This window comes from Pholcus phalangioides, unplaced genomic scaffold (genome assembly GCF_987345545.1).
Source record: "Pholcus phalangioides strain wild (caught in Gottingen) unplaced genomic scaffold, Ppha-v1.0 ptg000013l_1, whole genome shotgun sequence".
Lineage (NCBI taxonomy): Eukaryota > Metazoa > Arthropoda > Arachnida > Araneae > Pholcidae > Pholcus > Pholcus phalangioides.
In genome coordinates this window covers 18,769,865-18,789,977 of record NW_028301606.1, presented here as the reverse complement: position 1 = coordinate 18,789,977, position 20,113 = coordinate 18,769,865, and the positions used below count along the sequence as shown (strand labels likewise).

Below are 20,113 nucleotides of genomic sequence, written 5' to 3'. Positions count from 1 at the left end.
AACAGTCAAATTTCAATGTTTGTCGTCTAGTGGCCTAAGCCTGTACAGAGCGACTAACTGAAAATGAAGATAAAAAATTATAAATGATGTGCAAAAGTTATAATAAAAAATGAATACAGCTAAAACAATAAAATGATTTTGGTTGATTTTTTGTAATAATTATATTCAAATACATGTTCATATAACAGTAGCATTTGATACAAAAGAATTGATATGATGCAACTACAGGCATATTGATAATAAGGCAATTCTCTTCTGTATTTGTGAAAATATACATCAATATCGTCTATTGTTATTAGAAATTCAAAAAGTGATTTTTTAAATGATGCAGGCCTAGATAAATTCTGTATTACCAATGGTAAAGCATTAAATAGTTTAGGAGAAAGGTAGTAAAAATTTTTGAGAAATATTTCTTTTCTAAATAAGGGTATGCAATAAATTTCATTTGGTCTTCTCAATAATATAGACTCTCTTTGTGCGCATATTGATTTATTACAACTTATGTAGAGTATGATTCGTAGATGGCATTATGTCTTATAGGGGGGTAGATTTAAAATTCTATAAGTTGGGATTTGAGAGCGACTACTGCAATAGTTTTGAAACATCTGTTTTGAATAGAACAGATAGGCTGTATATTTTTCTTGTAATCGCCTCCCCTGATGATTATACCATAATTCACAACTGAATAAAACCTATATTTCTCTAAGAAATTCTGCTGTCACTTTTTGTTTGAAATAATAGAATTTATATACGATAGAACATAGTTTTTTTTTTAGCTATTTCCAGCGCATGAAGTTTCCAATTTAGATTGTTACTAATATAAAGTCCAAGATATTTGATATTTTGCACTTGCTGAATTTTTTCGTAGGAGCAGTCGAAGTTCATCCCACATATTGGACTGTGAAATTTTAGATTAAAATCAATTTCGGAGTAAATTAAGTTGAAATGAATTTTAGTCTTTCAAAGATTTATGGTTAAATCATTAACTAGAAACCATTTTCTGATTGAGCACAGGTCATGATTTATTTGAGTTGTTAGTGTATTAATATCATTGGAAGAATTCAACAGAACTGAATCATCCGCGTAAGTGATCATAGTAGCATTGACATTTAGTTTATATAAGTCGTTTATAGATATCATAAACGCAAAATTTGATTCCTGAGGGACTCCTCTCTATGTTGTGATATAGTGACTTAGAGTGTTAATTTTAACTCTTTGTTTACGATTATTTAAGCATGAAGTGAACCAGTTCAATTGATTCCTGCAGTACTGAGTTTCTTAATTGGAATTGAATGATTTACATTGCCATAAGCTTTCGAAATGTCTGAAAATATGACCACAGTAAATTTTCAGCTGTCAATACTGCTATAAACATATTTAGAGAAGTTCAATAGAGTGTTTTCTGCACCACGGCCTTTCATGTAACCATATTGATTTTCAGCAAAGATGTTTGTTGGTTAAGGAATTTATAAGCTCTCTAGATGATGAAACTATTCTTATAACTCTCGAAAAAATTGGGACAATCGATATTAATTTGTATTTGAAAAGGGAATTTTTCTGTCCAGTTTCGTAGATCGGAGTGATTGTTGCTCGATTTAAGGAGTCTGGTAATACGGCTAAATTAAAAAATGCATTAATAAATTTTGTTAGAAATTCCACATTGTTTCGTGCAAATTCTTTAATAATATATATACTGCTACCATCGAAGTCAGATGTAGATTTCTTGGAGAAGCTGTTTAGATTGTTTATAACCTCGTTATTATCAACATCAAACCGAACAAAAGAATTTTCAGTTGGGTATAAATAATTTTTGAATTCATTAGTATCATGAAAAGCTAGATTATCATTGTTGATATCTTTAAAATGGGAGTTAAATCGATTTGCTGGTTCTATAAGCTGTCGGAAAAATTGAAGTTTGATTTTCATGATTGATGATAGTATTATTAATGAATTTCCATTTCTGATGGTTTGTGCTACATTTGATAAATTACTTTCTATGATATTCGTTTTTAGTGTTTAAGACTTTCAATTTCACCCTAGCTACAAAATTATAAACAGTTTTAAATTGTGCACCGTAAGTATGTTTTATAATCTAGTGTATAATTTTACTTTTCGCTTGATCAAGATCTAGATTTCAATTGTCATCTAATTTTTTTTTTAATTCGTTGTTTCGCTTTAAGTAACAAACTTAATATTATTGTTAATTCAAATTCATTGTTAATTAATTGTTAGTTCAGAGTGGATGTAAAGTACTGAAATTCTAAATTTTAAGTCAATAATATTCAACCAGAGGTAATTATAATTGATAAAATAAGTGTAAAGTTTTTTTTGTGTGTAATAATATGATATTTCAAGAGATTTGGAAATTGGGACTTAGAAGAACTTTTTTTGGGACTTTTAGAAGAATGGGATAGTGATCGGTTAAATCTTTGTTGCAGAGTCCGGAACACTTTATTTTGTGTCAAAAAAAAGAAGAAGAAAAAACATAATATACAAGATTTTTACTGCATATTTTCCCCGGACAATTGTGTACTGCCGGGATTAACAAATTTTGCTGTGATTACAGACGAGATGGGGTTCGGAGTTGGAGAAAAGTTTCTGGGTTTCGTAAAGACGGATGAATGTACACATTATTAGGATGGACGTATATTTTAAAAGCAATTGGTGCTGACCCTATGCCATCTCATCTGTTATCTTCGTAGGCCGGGGATGGAATCTAGACATTTTTGGTTTGTCTTGATATTTTCATTTGTTTTTTGGAGGGGAGGGGCCGAAAAAAAATAATTCTAATAATAAATTCTTAATAATAAATTAAAGTGTGCATTCATCTCGCCTCGAAACACATTAAAACAAAAAACAAAATAGCGGCGGATTTCAATTATTAAAGCCACAAAAATTTATTAAAAATGATAACAGTTTGTTGCTTGCCACCCCTTGCGCTTCTGAGCGATTAAAGATTTTTCTTGCATTTTTTTCCTTACTTCCTACAGCTTTTTCTCCCCTTAAAACTCATTCTTTAGTAACAGGACGTCGTTTATGCGACATTCAAGAAGCCGAGCTAAAACGTCCTATAAATATATATCTGAGATTTTTTAAAGGGTGCAAAAGACGTATTCCCTCCCAAAACACACAGGGACTTATATAAATAAATAAATAAATATATATATATATTTTTATTTTTCTATTATAAAATGCATTTAAAATCTATGTATATAATAATTTATTGTGTGTGTGTGTGTTCGCCATACAAATCTACAATTTTAGATCTATCGTCGCCAAACGACAGACTATTTTAAAAGTTCGTCAGAGCAGGGCAAATGCCTGAAATGGGCGAAAAACTGTCGGGCAACAATGGTTTCTGGGCGTCCAACAAACACTTTCGGAATATTTCAGTTACCGTGGTTCCCTAGCAATGTGTTTCAGACGTGTATATGTTTTTTACAATGGTTTGTCACTTCTTTAATGCTGCCAGTATATGTATAGTACTTTATGCCTTTATAATGGTTAGCCACTTTTTCAATCCTGCCAGTAATTAGGCCTTCCAGGAATTGGCCGGGCCTACTTTTGAGTTGGATATCCATGCAATAGCATTGGTTTCAACTTTTTATTTATATCTTCTATTTTTATAGTTACAAGTTATATCTTCTCAAGCATTAAAATTAATGTCTCCGTATTGTCTTTTAATAATCAACTGCCTAAATTCATATAGTTTAGAATAGCTTAAAATTAATTATTTGCCTGTAAAATACATCGAACGTATTTCTCCACAGCTTTAATTAAGTATATTTTGAAGCAGAAATAGCCAGATGGATAACTTGAAGTTCAGGCGGGGAGAATCGAAACACCCAACTCTGCTTGAAAAAGGGGAGAAAATCAATTTCTACGTTTCTTTAACCCAGAAATCCATCACAGAATACCAGAACATATTAGAAGATAGAAATCACGTGCAAAATGCAACTATGGCATTAATATGATATTGTCAAAAGGCGACAAAAATGAAATAATACTAATTTGTTTCTTTCATGAGTCGCGCAGGAGGTCGCCATATTGGTAAACTTGGACACGGTCCATACGTCCCTCAAAGAAAGATCAGGTGATTCAAAAAGCCTCATTGAACAAAACCCGCGCAGCACCGGGTATTATGTACCTAGTTATTAATTGCATCTCCAACTCTAATAAAAAAATATATTTCAATAACACTTGAGGAAAAAGTAATTATATCGCGCATTTCAAATCGCTTAAAGAAATAAAATTTACTGGAACATTACCTTTTTGCCGTACGACATTGGGTAAAAAAAACAGCAAAGAAATCTTCTCGACTTTTTTTCTCATTTTGGACTCTCATTTTTTGGCGGTAGATGATTTGCAACCAGGAGGTTGGTATTTAATTTTGTTTCTCTTTGATTTATAATTGTTTTCATAGTTTCCACAGATATATTGAACTGATTTTCAAGATCGAATTTTGTCACAAATGCGAAATTCTTGTTGAATTTTTCAGTTTTTTTTTTAGTGAAAACACTTTTCGTTTTGTCTACATTATAATGACGAATTTGACACAGCCAGAAAGCAAAGCCGCTGTGTGGGCGTGTGGGCATCGTGCCGGACTCACGTCGGAGGCGTAATTACAATCCCTACTCTATTTACTGTTGCGAAACAACGAGGTGAGTGGACTGGATACATCGGTTAAATGAAATACACTAATCACACAAGGAAACGCACGTCCTTCATCATCGCACTTTATTTACGGGAAACATTCCACTTAACATGTTGCCAAAGGGAGAACAACAATACTCTTCATGCTTTTGGCATAACCAGCCATTATAAAGGCTTCACATTTATATCGTAACATTTACTACTAACACAGGAAGCATTAGCACGCCGGTGATTGGTTACTGCGAGCAAAAATGCAAGCAAGACATCACAAGAGGCAGAGTTTTGGGTGAAATTGAATTTCAAAGTTCATTGACGAAAAATAAAAGCATCTTTTTATTGAATCTGTAAATGACAGCTGTGGGCACTCGCTTCGTGAGCCGTTATTATTGTCTTCTCGATACACGTGAACCACATTTGATTAAATCAGAAACAAAAGTGGAAACAGTTTTTATTAAATCAATGAATGACAGCAAAGATGGAGAAAAAAATCTGGGTGTGTTTCAGACCAAACCGAACACACAACCTTTGATACGTGAGTCTTGTACTATAACCATTACTCCAACGGTGGATGTTGGGTTATATCGCAATTAAATATATCTATCGTTAAACGTCGCCAGCAAAAATTTCACCAGGAGTGATGTAATGGTTCATCACTCATTTCGGCCAATCACGATGCGCTAAATTTCTACAATGTAGCTAGAAATGTACGGATTGTTTATAAGCCGTCCGGAGGATCCAGGTTCAAATTCCGTTGACGGCACAGTGGGGGTCGGCTGAAAGCTTTTATTCTCCGGTTTTCCACCTTTGAGGTGCGAATCATAGCAGGTCTCTCCTTTTAAAACTCGTTCCACAGAGAACAGGTAGACCTACAACACGATACTGACATAACATGAAAATCCAAGCATTTCCATATTCACTTCAGAAAATGGAATGCAGAGAGCAATGTGAAAACGAAACAAGTACAACTCGACAACATAAATAGGTGCCAAACATACACTCAGAACACACATTCCGGCACGTGCGAATTCGTTAGAAATTCCGTAGAGGAATGTGTACGAGGTGCATGTTCGGTTAAATAGTAGTAGATAGCAAGCAAGGTCCCACAAGGAAAGAAAATTCCAAAAGAGATGATCGAAAGAAATCATTATGTAAGTGCGTCGTATGTGCCTCTTATAGGAAGACCTATACTCTCCAAAGGTTCACAACGTGTGGACTTATCATTTAATGATAACGCTGAAAACATAGGAAAAAGAAAAATTCTGAAAGGACATATAGCCGTCGAAACAATTGAAACCCATTTCTTTTGAGACTCATTTGAAATGACCATCAGCCAGTTGCGGTGACAATATGCAAGAAGAACTGTTGCAGCAACGCGTTTTCACCGCATACAAAAATTGTGTGCGTTTGATGGACATTTTTTAAAAAGATTCGGAGTAAGAGTGGAAGTGAAAACGTCGAATAAATTAATTATTTCAACATTAAAATGTATAGGAACATATCATGAAAGGGACTAAATGTCGTGAAACGTGAAAGTCGTATAAACGAGCTTCCACACTCTTGTATTTCTCTTTTTTTCTTCCTTTCTCTGAGCTGTACCTAATCATATTTTGAATGAATCACGTCAGTCTAAACCTCTAGGGTTCTGGGTTTGCGTTATTTTAAAAATTATTCTTGGCCCCGTATTGCCATTCAAAACATTAATATTTACAATTTTTGTTTGAGTGACCTGTGATATGTCCGCCGGATATTTTTATGTTTATGTGCATATTTAAATGGGTAGAATTATAAGTAATTTTATTACGGACATCCCCTGTGCTCAAGAAACCAATCACAGAGTTGTTGCCCAGTCTCTCCTGATGCCAACAGAAAACATTCCACGATTCTAAGTGCAATATTCACTGAAATATTTGAATTTAAAAATTGAAGAAAAGTTCAAAAATATTAGTATCAACGGGGGGGGGGGGATCGAAGTGCTGTTCGTTAGTTTACGCTGTTCTTTCAACCATTTCCCTGTTCTTCAATTCAAATACCGTGAAAATTCTGAATAAAAATTCATTAGATATTACACTTTGTAACGTTATTGATCGTTTTTATCGCACCACGGCCATTTTCTGCACTAGAGAGTTAATTAGAGCGGGACCTACAATTTATTTTCAACTCCGAACGGCGCGGTTCTTATACTTATTCAGGCGTTGGTGCGCCAACTGCTTGGTGTCGGACTCTCTGCGGTAGCAATCATTTTTACGTGTTAATGTTGTCGCCGTTTCTATTGTACCTCCACGTCAGGAAAATTTCTCACAAGAAGGCATCGGGTATGCAACTCGCGACACATCTAGACATTTGTTGGTAGATTGGGCGAGTGTTTATTCGATGTGGGCTACAGCACCCACTTAGAACGAAGGAAAGTTTTTGTTGACCTCATAATAGACAGAACAACTTTCTAATTCGGATTTGAGGGTGTCAACTGGTGCCCGAGTGGAAGATGCTCGTGGTGGTAAGATGCTCGTCTACCACCGTCAAGGTTGTTGTCAGGGTCCCGGGTTCGAACCCAAGGGAGGATATAGATAAGATATTTCCCCTAACGAACTCGAGGCGACCACCGATAGACAGCGCCTTCACTTCCAACCCATCTCACAAATGGCAGTAAATTGCAATATAGCGATATGGCCAGAGTTGGTGTTTGGTGAAGTAGGGTGTCAACTATAGAAAACTTTTAAACATGAACAACATATTTAAGTTCTACAATCATTATTTGAATATATTTTCCAGTTGCAAGTATGTTTCTAGGATTAACGGTTCGCCAGTAAAAAGTGGCAAGGGAAATTATGGAATCAATGCAATTGCATATTAGATTGAAGTTTCGTGTTCAATTCTGATGGTGAGATTCTAATTTATTATTAATATTTTGATTCCTACTTTTCAAAAACAAGCGAAAAATGACTTTTTCCCCAAGACGTAAATAGATATAATTCAATTAATAATAAATAAAATAATTAATAAATAATCATTGACCTAACTGTATAAAAAAAATACCACCACGAGTGCATGTGTGTTGAATTTCATTAAGATCTAAGAAACACTTTTATTACGAATCATAAATATATTTCCCGAAAAGAAACAAATTGAAACAAAATTGAGAATACATTTCGGAAAAGTTTCATTTTCAAATAAAACTTGTCGAATATTGACCATCCTATAAAATACCTATACTATACGGAGATTTAGTGTTTTGTGGATTCGAATTAGCTCCAATGTAAGTGATTTCCTGATGGGAACTCCGCGTATAGCTAATGATCTGTTCCAAGCCGATGCTTCGGATGAGCTGGAGTTTTATGATGTTTTCCTTGAATTCTTGACGTATGTAAAGCCTGACGAGCGGAGGATTTCTGTGCAGTTTTGCAAGGCCACACTCGTGGGAGATGGTTATTCTTTCTTTTAAAGAAATAGTAGTATACACCAGCCACAATAGCAGTTAATAGGATAAGTGCTGTAAGAACATACGGCCAAACCTTTGCTTCACTTGGATATTCACCTGTGGGTGAAGTACAATCTCCATAACCATTGCACTGGAGTTTAGGGCCACATATTGCTCCATAAGGTAATTTTGGTCTAATGCCACGTGGAACGATTCCCAGTATCTCGCTTGAAATGCATTTTCCCTCTTTCAAACAACAAACTCTGCATCTCCATTCGTGTTTGCATATGCATCGATCGAGACTGTGGTCTCGGCAGTAGCTGCTGTTGCACGACCCTGAAGAGCAGGTATGAACACTGCCACTCACACCTGTACAAGCTGTCCCATCTCTTGAAAAAACTTTTTTCCAGCAGTCTTTGGAACTACCATCGCATATCCCCACAACACAACCACCGTTTTCAGAAGCACATCGTGTCCCATTTGCGACCACTGTACAGTTTGCGCAACACGAGTCCGTTTCGTCGCTGCATGTGTAACCCTTACTACGACGGTAGGTGCATTCTTTGTCTTCACCCAGGCCACCTTTCGGTGTGCAGCACTTGTCCATTTTTTCGCAAACATGTTCATCAGGACCGCAATCACATTCTTCGTCACCTTCCCTCACTCCATTTCCACATTCTGGAGATGAAAATCTCATGCACTCTCTCACGTAGTCCAGTTTTAGCGTAGCTCGTATAGCATCGATACTACACGGAGAAAACTTTCTGCTGTTTTCACCAATCGAACCATGAGACATCATCACGTAATTGAATATCCCGTATGGTACGCATGTAGCATTTTCATCTGTATCATGGAGTGCCCCAAATGAATGGCCAAACTCATGAATGAACGCTTCATCTAAGCGCGGTACTTCAATTCTTAGGACTAGGAAATTCGCACTATTTCTAGAGCAGACAGTTCCGTCACCTGCTATCCCATTGGCATTCAAGGCCGTTCCAGTTACACCAAGTATTAAACAAGAAAAATTACTACGTTTTTCGTTAATTTTTTGGAATTCATCGTAATATTTATAAATGTCTTTTATGGGTCCAGGGAACGGATAGTCTGGTCCGTTTTTATTTTTATAAATTTTAATCTTCCAAGGCAATACTCGGACGACATCTGATCCTAAATCTGTATTGCGTAACGCCTGGTCGACTAACTTCAGCTTTAGATACAAAAATTGAAGAGTATCGCCTTTGTAAGATTCATAAAGTTCTACGTCACCAAGCACCTCCACTCTACATACCAGGGAATTATTAGAACTAGGGACTTGTTGTTTAGCAATTGGGAAATCTTCAAATACACTGAGTTTGTGATCAAAGTTTGAGCGGTTGTTGCACGAATCGTTATTGTTTCTGGATTGTTGATCAGTCGACATATATTTCTCTTTGGCCGTGGATAGCTGATTCGGTGCACAAATCGGAGTTGTCTTTTCCTTGATATCGACATCTCTGTACACCACAGTCTTCGTCATCATGTTGGTGTCGTTGAAGTACCTCGACGCCTGAACACAATAATAAGTGACATTTTTCATTTTCACATTTCCTTCGAAACCACCACTTTCAGTCAAGTATCCTAACACTGACGTTGTTTCGTTCTCGAACTCGTAAAACTTGCCTTGAAATGGACCGTCGTATTTCTCTCCATCTCCATGTATTTCCACCGACGTCCTTTTCAGCAGCACATCTGGAGTTTTATAGGCTGATACTGCAATGGAGTGTCCGTAGTAGTCGAAAGCTATGTGCAAGGTGCCGAATGATTCAATATCATCTTCATTCTCCACAAAGGATATGCGTAAATCGGTGATTTTGTAGTTGGTAAAAATTTTCTCTAGTTCGGGTGAGGCAACTATGAATCTGTACAGATTTATTGCGAATAAGAAGACACTTCTCCAAAACGTTTTTGAAAAAGCCATTTTCCATGGTATGATTTGTTTTTTCCTGGAGAGTGTTAATTTTTATTCCGATTGCTCAGCAACAACTTTTTCACAAACAAACAAAGAAATCACTACCTGAAACGATGAATAAATTATCTCGTACTGTTACATGCTTCTTTTGTCGTTCTTAACAAAGATCTATCAATATTAATTTTTTTTTATATACTTTTTCTACTCCCACCCCAATTCCCTTTCAAGTATGCTAAATCAGACAAAGAATATGCGCCGTGAAGCTATTTAAGAGTACTAGAAACAATATCCGGCCTTGCCCAGGATATCCAAATATACTGAAAGCAAAACTAATTAAACCATTACAGAGGAATAAAACTGTCTAAAACGTATTGTTGTGGAGCCACGGTAAACAATTTAAACATTCCAAAAGTAATTAAAGAGACCAGTGGAGATGAGCCAATGAAATCTTAAGCAAAGACATTAAGAAATCCGTGTACCCAGACACAGAGCTATCACAACTAGCCGACCATTTTAACCAGTTTTTCACCTCCGTATATCAACCTAGAAACATTATTAGTGATAATTTTATGACATATATTAGAACGAATATACATTCCTTTTATATTCCACGGAAATCGAATCTCGTGATGCTATTCTTAGACTAAACGATAAAAAAATTTTGACACGGATAGAATTGATGCAAAATTGATAAAAATTATTGTAAAAACACATACTCCTGTATTGATGTCTCTTTAATAAACTTATAAATGAAGCTTCTTTTCCTAACTGTCTCAAAATTTCTATCGTTACTCTTATTTTCAAGATAAGAGATATAAAAGAATTGAAAAGTTATAGACCTATATCCTGTTTTGCCTTTACTTTTTAAAATACCTTTTTCCGAATTATCACCCTCGTCTTTCTCGTTTTCCAACATTCGCAAGCCTCCCCCCCCCCCCCCCGTTATCTGCTCGTTCTTCCATCTCTATACTTCGGAATTATATACAATAGTTTGAGTTTTCCTTTGTCGTCCAACTATCTGAAGAGTCGGTTATTCTTCAGCTCGTGCACAATAACTAATTGTATTTCCTCCTTGGTCTGGTCCGCATCGGTTTTCTGTAATATTTCTATCATTTTATTCAGTTCGTCATCTGTGTGCTGGATTATTAGGATGTGATTCTCCTCAGTGAGAGTCAAACGTATTTCTAATCTCTTATCGATAAATGAGTCTAGACCTAGAGTATCCTTTGGCTCTTCTACAAGTGCTCTACTTAGAGAGTCTATATGCGTGGTTTTTGATCCTGGTTGGTGTCTCACCTCGAAATCATATTCCTGAATTAAATTAAACAATGTGGTTATCTCTGGATTTCTGCATTTCTTCCCATTCATTTAGATCAAAGCTTGACAGTCAGTGACGATATTGAACTCTATCCAATTAAAAACTGTCACAATTTGTTCAACGTCTAAACAATCGCCATCAACTCTAATTTACGCGAGGGATATTTACTCTAACTTTCTGTGCTCTTCTTGCTCACACAATATACTAGATGTGCACTTGCTGTCTGTCCTTTTCAGCAATAACATTCCTGCTAATCCGCTTGAGCTCGCGTCACAATGGACTTCGGTTTCCGCTGTCACATTATAGTGTGATAGTATGGGTCTATCACACTTTAACACATTCTTCAGTTATTCAAATGCTCTCGTCTGTTCCTCTTTCCAAGTAAACTCTTCATTCTTTCGTATCAATTGATCTGCTTTCTGTGCATAGTTCTTTGTGAATCTTCTTTTCAAATCAAAGTGATACTCAATCCTTGGTGACGACTTGATACGACCATTGGGGGTTCACAAGATGGAAACATTCCCTCGGTGCAAGTATTGGCACCTTCTAATTTTTCATTGGCGATTTTCTGTGCTCAGTTCCAGAAGAAGTCGACGATGTCAAGCATCCGTCAACGAGATGACTTGTCCGGAATCTGAAGAACAATTTTTGTAAACAATGGCACATTGAAGTTCTCCATTCTTTGCAGCAAAGGCATAAATGCAAGAACACCTACCCCAATATCACTAAGATCAACCTTGCGACTCTAATCGATAATAATTAATGGTAATTAATTAGGGCAGAAGTATGTACAGTAGGGTGGGTCGAAAAAAATGAAATGTTTATTTTCAAATCGCTATAGTGCGGAAAACTTGCTTCCTTTAATAAGAAAAAAAAGACGCAAAAAAATTTAAAATCGGTTGATATCTTCCGGTCGCGCATTGAACTTGAATTTTATGGAAATTGACGAAATCGAACATTTTTCTTAAATTTTTTAATATTAGATAAATTTCTATGATCGACACGCAAAAGTTTGTTACACCTCTTTTATGGTTCAATAAATTAAAATAAATTAAAACATCATTAATATTTTAATGTTTATTGGTCGCACAGCGTGTTCGAAAAACAGGAATTTACCAAATTTTTTGCAATATTCATTGTGCAGCTTTTCGTCCGTTTTGTCAGAATAAAACGACCTCAGAATTCATCACTAGGACGTGGCTGCATGTCGAGTTCCAACCACAAGCAACCCAATCAACCATCCAAACTAGACGTGTGCGTGTGCAATTCACACTATATTTGAAAAATAGTTACTACAATTGACTAGAAAATTCGGAGGTTTATATAGTTTCTTCAACTGTTTCTTTTCCAAGTATACAGGTTTGAAGTCTGACTTTTGGAAGAAATCAAGCATGACTGATTTTGATAATAGCGTAGATTGATGTAACTACCTCTATCTCCATGTCACATCCTTTAGTTGAGGCCTCGGTAACAATTTAGGCATATCCCTCAACTGTCTGACTCTGACTGGATCAGGTGGAAAGACCACTACAATGAATCGTGCATCTACTTCACATTTCAACGAAATTCCTCTCTGTCATATTTTTCCACATATAGATGGTGCAATGAATCAATGAACGTCAGGACTCCGCCATCGGACTTATCCCGTTGCCGAGATCTCTTTCAGCTCAGCTTCGTTACGGAGTCTGGAACAAAGTATGTGCACCTGACAATCTGAGCCGTATGTAGTGTTGTGCGGGAATGTTTAGTGCTATCATCTAAATTTGAAATTGTGAGTGAAGTGAAATGATTGAATATTTGTACCGTTGTAGGCCTGTTGCTCTCTATGGCAAGATTTTTTAACAGGATTCGGCTCGCATTCGCGCCTCGAAGTCGGGAACTACAGATATAAATGGTGCATCTACAGGGCCAAAATCTTTTTCTGGGCCTATTTGATAACAGCTTACTGGATGTGAAAGCTCTCTGTGTTAGAGTATGAATCTGCAGATTGTTGGTTTCTAGAAGTAGACAGAAAGATGCTGAGAAAAGACCAGTAGTACTGTATTTATTAGGCATATCCAAAACAATAGAGCCAGGAAATTTTCCAGGGGATTTGTCAATTCGAGATCCTGGTCGTCTTTCACATTCTAGATGACTAAATGCGGCCAATAGAGTGCTAAGGTTGAAGGACTTCTTAAGTTAGCCAAATCCTTTTGCGAACCAGAAGTTCTCTTCATCTTGAAATCGTACGTGCCTGTGTGGTTCCACCTCAAAAAGAACAAGTATTTCAATGACGCGCTAAACATGTTTTTCCAGCAGTTCAAAAATTGTGGTATTTATTTAATGAGAGAGACTTACTTAAAGTTGTTAATCCAATAGTTGAACCCAATGCGTTCTTTGGACACCCTGAAAATTTACTGTTGGCTATGATTGTTGATGACATTCACGAGAACTTGGATATAGAAGAACTTTAACCCTTTTTAAAAAATACTCAGACGGTACGTGAAAATACCAGGGTAAATAAATTTGTTTCGAACTAACTAATTGTTTCAAAAACATTGTTTTTGTTTTTAGTTTCCTCTTTAATTAGAAGTAAAATGACCTACCAAATAATTTGGTAGGTTAACTATTTGTTATTTCCATCACATATATGCTTTTATTTTAATCTATTATAATTTTTCTTTTATTATACTTTTTTCAATGTCGGGTATAAAGGGTTGAAGTAAGACAATCCGCCTCTAAAGGAGAAACCATTAGACACTTCGTGCTACGTAAGGAAAACTTTAAAGTTACCGAATACACTGGAATTATTAACCGGAATACTTGCCTCTTGTATCCTTCCCCCAATGCTACGGGAAGTGTGTGACGATATTATATCATTCTTCAATTCCGACACTAACCACATCAGAGGCATCGAAAGGTTTATCCGACGGACTCAGAACAGTCCAGGGATGTATCAAACTTATTACCAAGACCTGAACAAAAGTGTATAGACATGAGAAGCTTAAATGTATATCAGATATACGCTATTATCAAGATCAGTTATGACTGATTTCTCCGAAAAGTCATATTTTGAACGTGTTAATTTTGGTGACTAGTTTTGATATATAATGTAAATTATGTGCACACGCCTATATTGGATGGTTGATTGGGTTGCGTGTGGGCGGAACTGGACGTTCAGCCCCCTCTTTGTGATGAATTCTGGGTCGTTTTGTTCTAACAAAACCGGCGAAGAGCTGAAGAACGAAACCAGTAAAAATTTGGTAAATTCCTGTTTTTCGAACACGCTGTGCGACCAATAAACATTAAAATATTAATGATGTTTTAATTTATTTTACTTTACTGAACCATAAAGTAAGCGTAACAAACTTTTGCGTGTCGATCATAGAAATTTATCTAATATTAAAACATTTAAGAAAAATGTTCGATTTCGTCAATTTCCATAAAATTCAAGTTTAATGCACGACCGGAAGATATCAACCGATTTTAAAAATTTTTACGTCTTTTTTTTCTTATTAAAGGAAGCAAGTTTTCCGCACTATAGCGATTTAATGAAATAAAAATTTCATTTTTTTCGATCCACACTAATGTACAGTTCGGTAACGTGCCACCAGATGGCGATGTGTTCACTTTTGTTTTAGATATTTTTTCTTTGTATTTCTCGAGCGGATGTATGGGCCTCGGCGCTTCTTGTGTCTGTTTGATATATATATAGTGTTGTATATAGAAATGCCCTTCTCCACTTGTTAATACAAGATTCATTGAAAGACTGGTTATTTATGGAGATGACGATTACAACGAAAAAAATTAATTGAAATTCAGAAGAATTTTTCAAAAAAAAAAACATGATCCCAAGGGGACTCGAACCCCGGTCTCTCACTTCCCGGACGAGTGCTCTACCATCGAAGCCAGCGGTTCTCAGCCTCTATTGACTCGCGGAGCACTTTTCACTACATAATTTTTATATCGGAGCCCTAATTGACTCGAGAAGCCCTTTTTGTACATAATTTGTACGGCAGAATATCGTAGGCCTCTTTTTTTTTCATTTATCTGTCAAATTTACTTATTTATTTTATTTTCCTTAAGTCGCCGCGGAACCCCTGTACCGAAGGACCGGTTGAGAACCGCTGATCTAAGCTATGAAAGCAGATAGAATATTTCAACCTTGGAGCGTATATATATATACAGGGTGATTATAAAAAAAACTATCCCGACATATGGGCCCCTAACTATCATACCATTCACAGAAACTGAATGAAATTTTGGCATAAGGTATTTTGATGTATGCGCTCAAGAATGATATGGGAAACAACAGTGTCACTCTAACAGTTACGGTTACAGTGAGAAAATTTCGAAAATATCAAATGGCAACACCAAGTTTTTTGTATTGGAATGTGATCTCCATTGTGAGAAACCCTAAATAGCGTTCGAACGGCAACTGAAGCATGAAAATCACCGGCGGTAGATAGGCTAAAAGTGAGGACAACCAATAAGGACAGAGAAGCAGCATAAAATAAAGCATTTTATTGTGTTTCACAAATTTTCCACATGACCTTGGGGAGGACTAATCATCCCAGCCGAAGAAACGGTGTGACGAATGAAACGAACATTAATGCTCTGGTGCACGGCAAAGTCCTTTTTCCTTTTTCCTTGCCTAGCTCCGGGGATTTTCGTGCTACAGGTGCCATTCCAACGCTATTTAGTGTTTTTCAGTATGGAGATCGCATTCCAATACAAAAAACTTGGTGTTGCCATTTGATATTTTCGAAATTTTCTCACTGTAACCGTAACTGTTAGAGTGACACTGTTGTTTTCCATATCATTCTTGAGCGCATACCTCAAAATACCTTATGCCAAAATTTCATTCAGTTTCTGTGAATGGTATGATAGTTAGGGGCCCGTATGTCGGGATAGTTTTTTTATAATCACCCCGTATATCGAATGTTTCCTTAGGAAAGCCGCGCGGATTTCCTTAGGAATAAGGTGCGCGTGTAGGAAAGTTTCCTACACGCGCACCTGAATAAATTATCAGCGAAGAAAAACTAAAAGACAAATTAAATCAATCGAGGGAAAAAAAATTAATTTCGATTCAATCACGTGACATTCGAACTTTGTGCTTCTAGGTTCAGATGAACTTCTCAGATGCGTTATTACCTACACCAATATGAAATGATAGCGTTTTAAACCTAAAACTATTTTTACACTATGTTAAAAATTAACATGGATATATTTTTTTGATTATGTTTATAATTACAATTTACAATGCTAAATACAACTTTTTCTTTTCAGAAGAAATAGCTGCTTTTTACCGAAAAAGTATACAGTATATAATTATACTTTTAGTAAAGCGCTCCATAAAAATTTCGTCTTTCGTTGTGTGCATATTACTACCTTCATCATTCACTACTATTTAAAAAAGCATTTAATTTTTCCCTTGGGCGAGTCATATGGATTTTTATATATTTCGCGCAATTTATATTACAAAATACAATATAATAAAATATAATTATTAAAGCTCAGATTTCTATCTCCATAATTTTTTTGCTTGTTTCGCTATTTTTGCGCGATAGAATGCCTTAAAATTTTGAAAATTTGAATGCATATTTCGCACATTTCGGTAACAGCGATAAAAATAACGTCACAGTTTCTGTCAAAGATAGCAGATCGGTCCGTCTGGGTTTATAGGAGCTCTAGATAAATGAAGTTTGTAAATCACTCGCAATAACGAGATTTACTTTATAAACATCACAATAAACATCATCCTTATATACAGGTATGCACTTGCTCTAGATGAAGGCTTCTTAACATTTTGTTTCTTCCCAGACCCATTTCGCTGATTAGATGAAGACCTCAGAACCCCTCACAGAACAATATTCAGTATGAAATAATGTTATAAAATAAGTTTATTGTTTTTTCATCCAAGTTCATAGATTACCCTAAAACTGTGGACCTTGTTGAAGAACCTCTGTTCTAGATACACACGTTCAAGATTTTAACAAATGAGATTGCTGAAATTTCTTTGAAATTCCATGTTATACAGGATTTCCACCCATTTCATATTGAAAGTGATGTGGAGATTTAAAAACAATAGCATATTATTAATTATTATTCATAAAGTTAAAAAAGACGATTTTGTAGATTCAAACTTTACAGATTTGTGTCTTTCGCGAAACAACAGATTTATGCTGTTGAGATATCACAAGTTCAAACAGTAGTGAACTCATGATGGATTGTTTGAAAAACCGTTGGGCTGCCCATTCTTTAGATTGAATTTTGCTGAAAAGTAAAAACTATCCATAATATGTTCATAGCAAACTGACATCTCTCGTAATATTCAGAGTGATTGGTAAAGGGAAAAAAATGAGCATTTCTAAAATCTTCAGGAAATTGACGTTCTTGTTGATGCTGATGATTTGTGGCTCCTCAAAGGTTTCATCTCAACTGGAAGAATTATTATTCCAGTACCAAATTACGGATTTACGCATAGCTTTTGAAGAAAATGAAGATGGACCCGCACTATTGGATATGCCGGATAAGATAAAAATAGGTTTCAATTATTTTGGACACAACGTTGAAGTATTCGCAGATAAATATCCGGATTCGCTGATGAAGAGGACGACGGTTGAAGTACACAGGAATGGAACAAAGTACGTCGGATCTTTCAGAGGTAAATTTTATGAACTTGAAAACGAGGAATATGCTGTTTTTGGATACATATCGGACGATGGCAGTTTCGAGGGGATTATCGAAATGCAGAACGTCACATATAACTTGGTAAAGGCTTCCACGTATCTCAGTGGCATGGGGTCAAGGGCAATTGTTTATAGGGATCTTGATATCAAACCTATAAAACAAATATCAAAAGCGGGAACTCCCAATCGTTCGAGTGACCGACATTTCATGGCCGAAGAAAAATACACGTCGATTGATCATGAATTCAAAGGCTTCAACATTTCATACTCGAACCTTTCAAATACCGAGGACATCATTAGAATATTCGAAGATTTGAAGATGACAAGAAAACAAATCTCGGGTTCTCAAAATATTCTGGTGTGTAGAGTTGAGATGATCGGTGATGCAGGATTTTACGAACAGAAGAAAGAAAATGCTCTCCAATACATGTATCTGATGTTGCACAAAGGCGACAAAGCATTTCGCAGTACGGATTTCGGAAAAGACATCGTCAGAATACTTCCTTGGAAACTCAAGATTTACGAGAGCAAGAACGAGCCAGGCTACCCGTTTAGTACACGTCTTAGTGACCTGGATACATATTTATACGACTTCAGAGCTAATTACCGTAATGCTTATCATGCTGATAACTCTTGCTTGACATACGCACTGACTGGGTATAGATTATCAGGTCCTCTGGGAATAGCAATTGTAGGAGGGATTTGTTCAAAACGTGGAGGAAAATTCGGTATCGTGAAAACTAATCCGGATTTAATAATGAAGTACGTTTTCATTCATGAGTTTGGTCATTCCTTTGGAGCAGGTCATGATACAGAGGAAAATGCAACTTGCTTGCCATATTGGAATGACTACGTAATGCTATCAGGAGGCGCAGTTGGAAAAAATAAATATCGTTTCTCGCCATGCAGTACCGACAACATGCGCCCCTTGCTCAAAGAGGAATACGTAAGAGAATGCATGAAGCCTTTATCTCCCGAATGTGGAAATGGGATAAGAGAGGGCGTCGAAGAATGTGACTGCGGACCCAATGAACATGTATGCGAGAGTTTGGACACGTGCTGCACCCCGAAAGGTAGCAATAAGAATGGAGATAAGGAATGTACCTACCGCCGTAGTAAAGGTTATGAATGCAGCGACAAGTCAGATCTGTGCTGCACGAATTGCACAATATCAGCACGTGGAAAGAATTGTTCTAGAGAAAATTTTGGATGTATCGTGGGGAAATGCAGTGGTGTTTCGAAAGACTGCAAGGACAAGTTCCATGAGAGAGACGGAACAAATTGTTCTGATAGCGGTGGAGGCATCCATACATGCTCCTCAGGTTCATGTAACAGCAGCTATTGCCGAGATCACGGACTCGATACATGCATATGCAAACTTGAATGGAGATGCAGAGTATGTTGTTTGAAAGATGGAAAATGCATATCGAGTGAAATACTGGGATTTACTCCAAGCGGTGTTCGACCAACATTACCTTATGGTACAATATGTGGACATAAACTCCAGTGCAATGGCGCCGGGTATTGTACTTCACCCACGGGTGAATATCCAAGTGAAGCTGCAGTTTGGCCGTACATTCTTGTTGTGCTGATCCTGATGGTCATCACTGTATCAGGTTCATACTATTATTACGTTATCAAAAAGAGAAAACGTTTGCCACGAATGTGGCCCTGCAAAATTATGCAACAATCTTCTGCTCGTCGGACATTGCATCGCACAGGAAGACGTCACGCGAATCATTCTCACGCAAAACAAAATCTTGGATCCCATCGTCATTAACACAAAGCACATTACTTTGATGAAAAACTGCAGAAAAAGTGAAGATGATACGTGCACAAATTCTAAGAGAACAATGTTTGAAGAACATATAGGTGTAACGACAGAATGGAAATGATTTCACAAGCATTTTGAGAACACGTACATTTATCTAGATTTTAAAGATAAGATCTTTAAAATCTCGGTTATCTGGCCTGGCAACGGATTGTTCACCCAGGCATACATTCGTTAGCTATCGATAAAAAAATTGTGACTCGGTGAAAAAGTGCTAGAAGAAACACACACACGCAAAACATCTTGGTGTATGAGAGCCAACTGAATTAATATTCAG

The 20,113-nt window shown here is 36.4% G+C and overlaps 1 protein-coding gene across 1 annotated transcript; it reads left to right on the top strand.

Annotated features, from left to right (window-relative positions):
* The first annotated feature begins 17,673 nt into the window (after window positions 1–17,673).
* On the top strand, window positions 17,674–19,785 carry LOC149078718 (disintegrin and metalloproteinase domain-containing protein 10 homolog). The gene has a single exon (XM_089240444.1). The coding sequence runs from the start codon at window positions 17,674–17,676 to the stop codon at window positions 19,783–19,785; it is 2,112 nt and encodes a 703-aa protein (XP_089096570.1).
* Window positions 19,786–20,113: the final 328 nt, after the last annotated feature.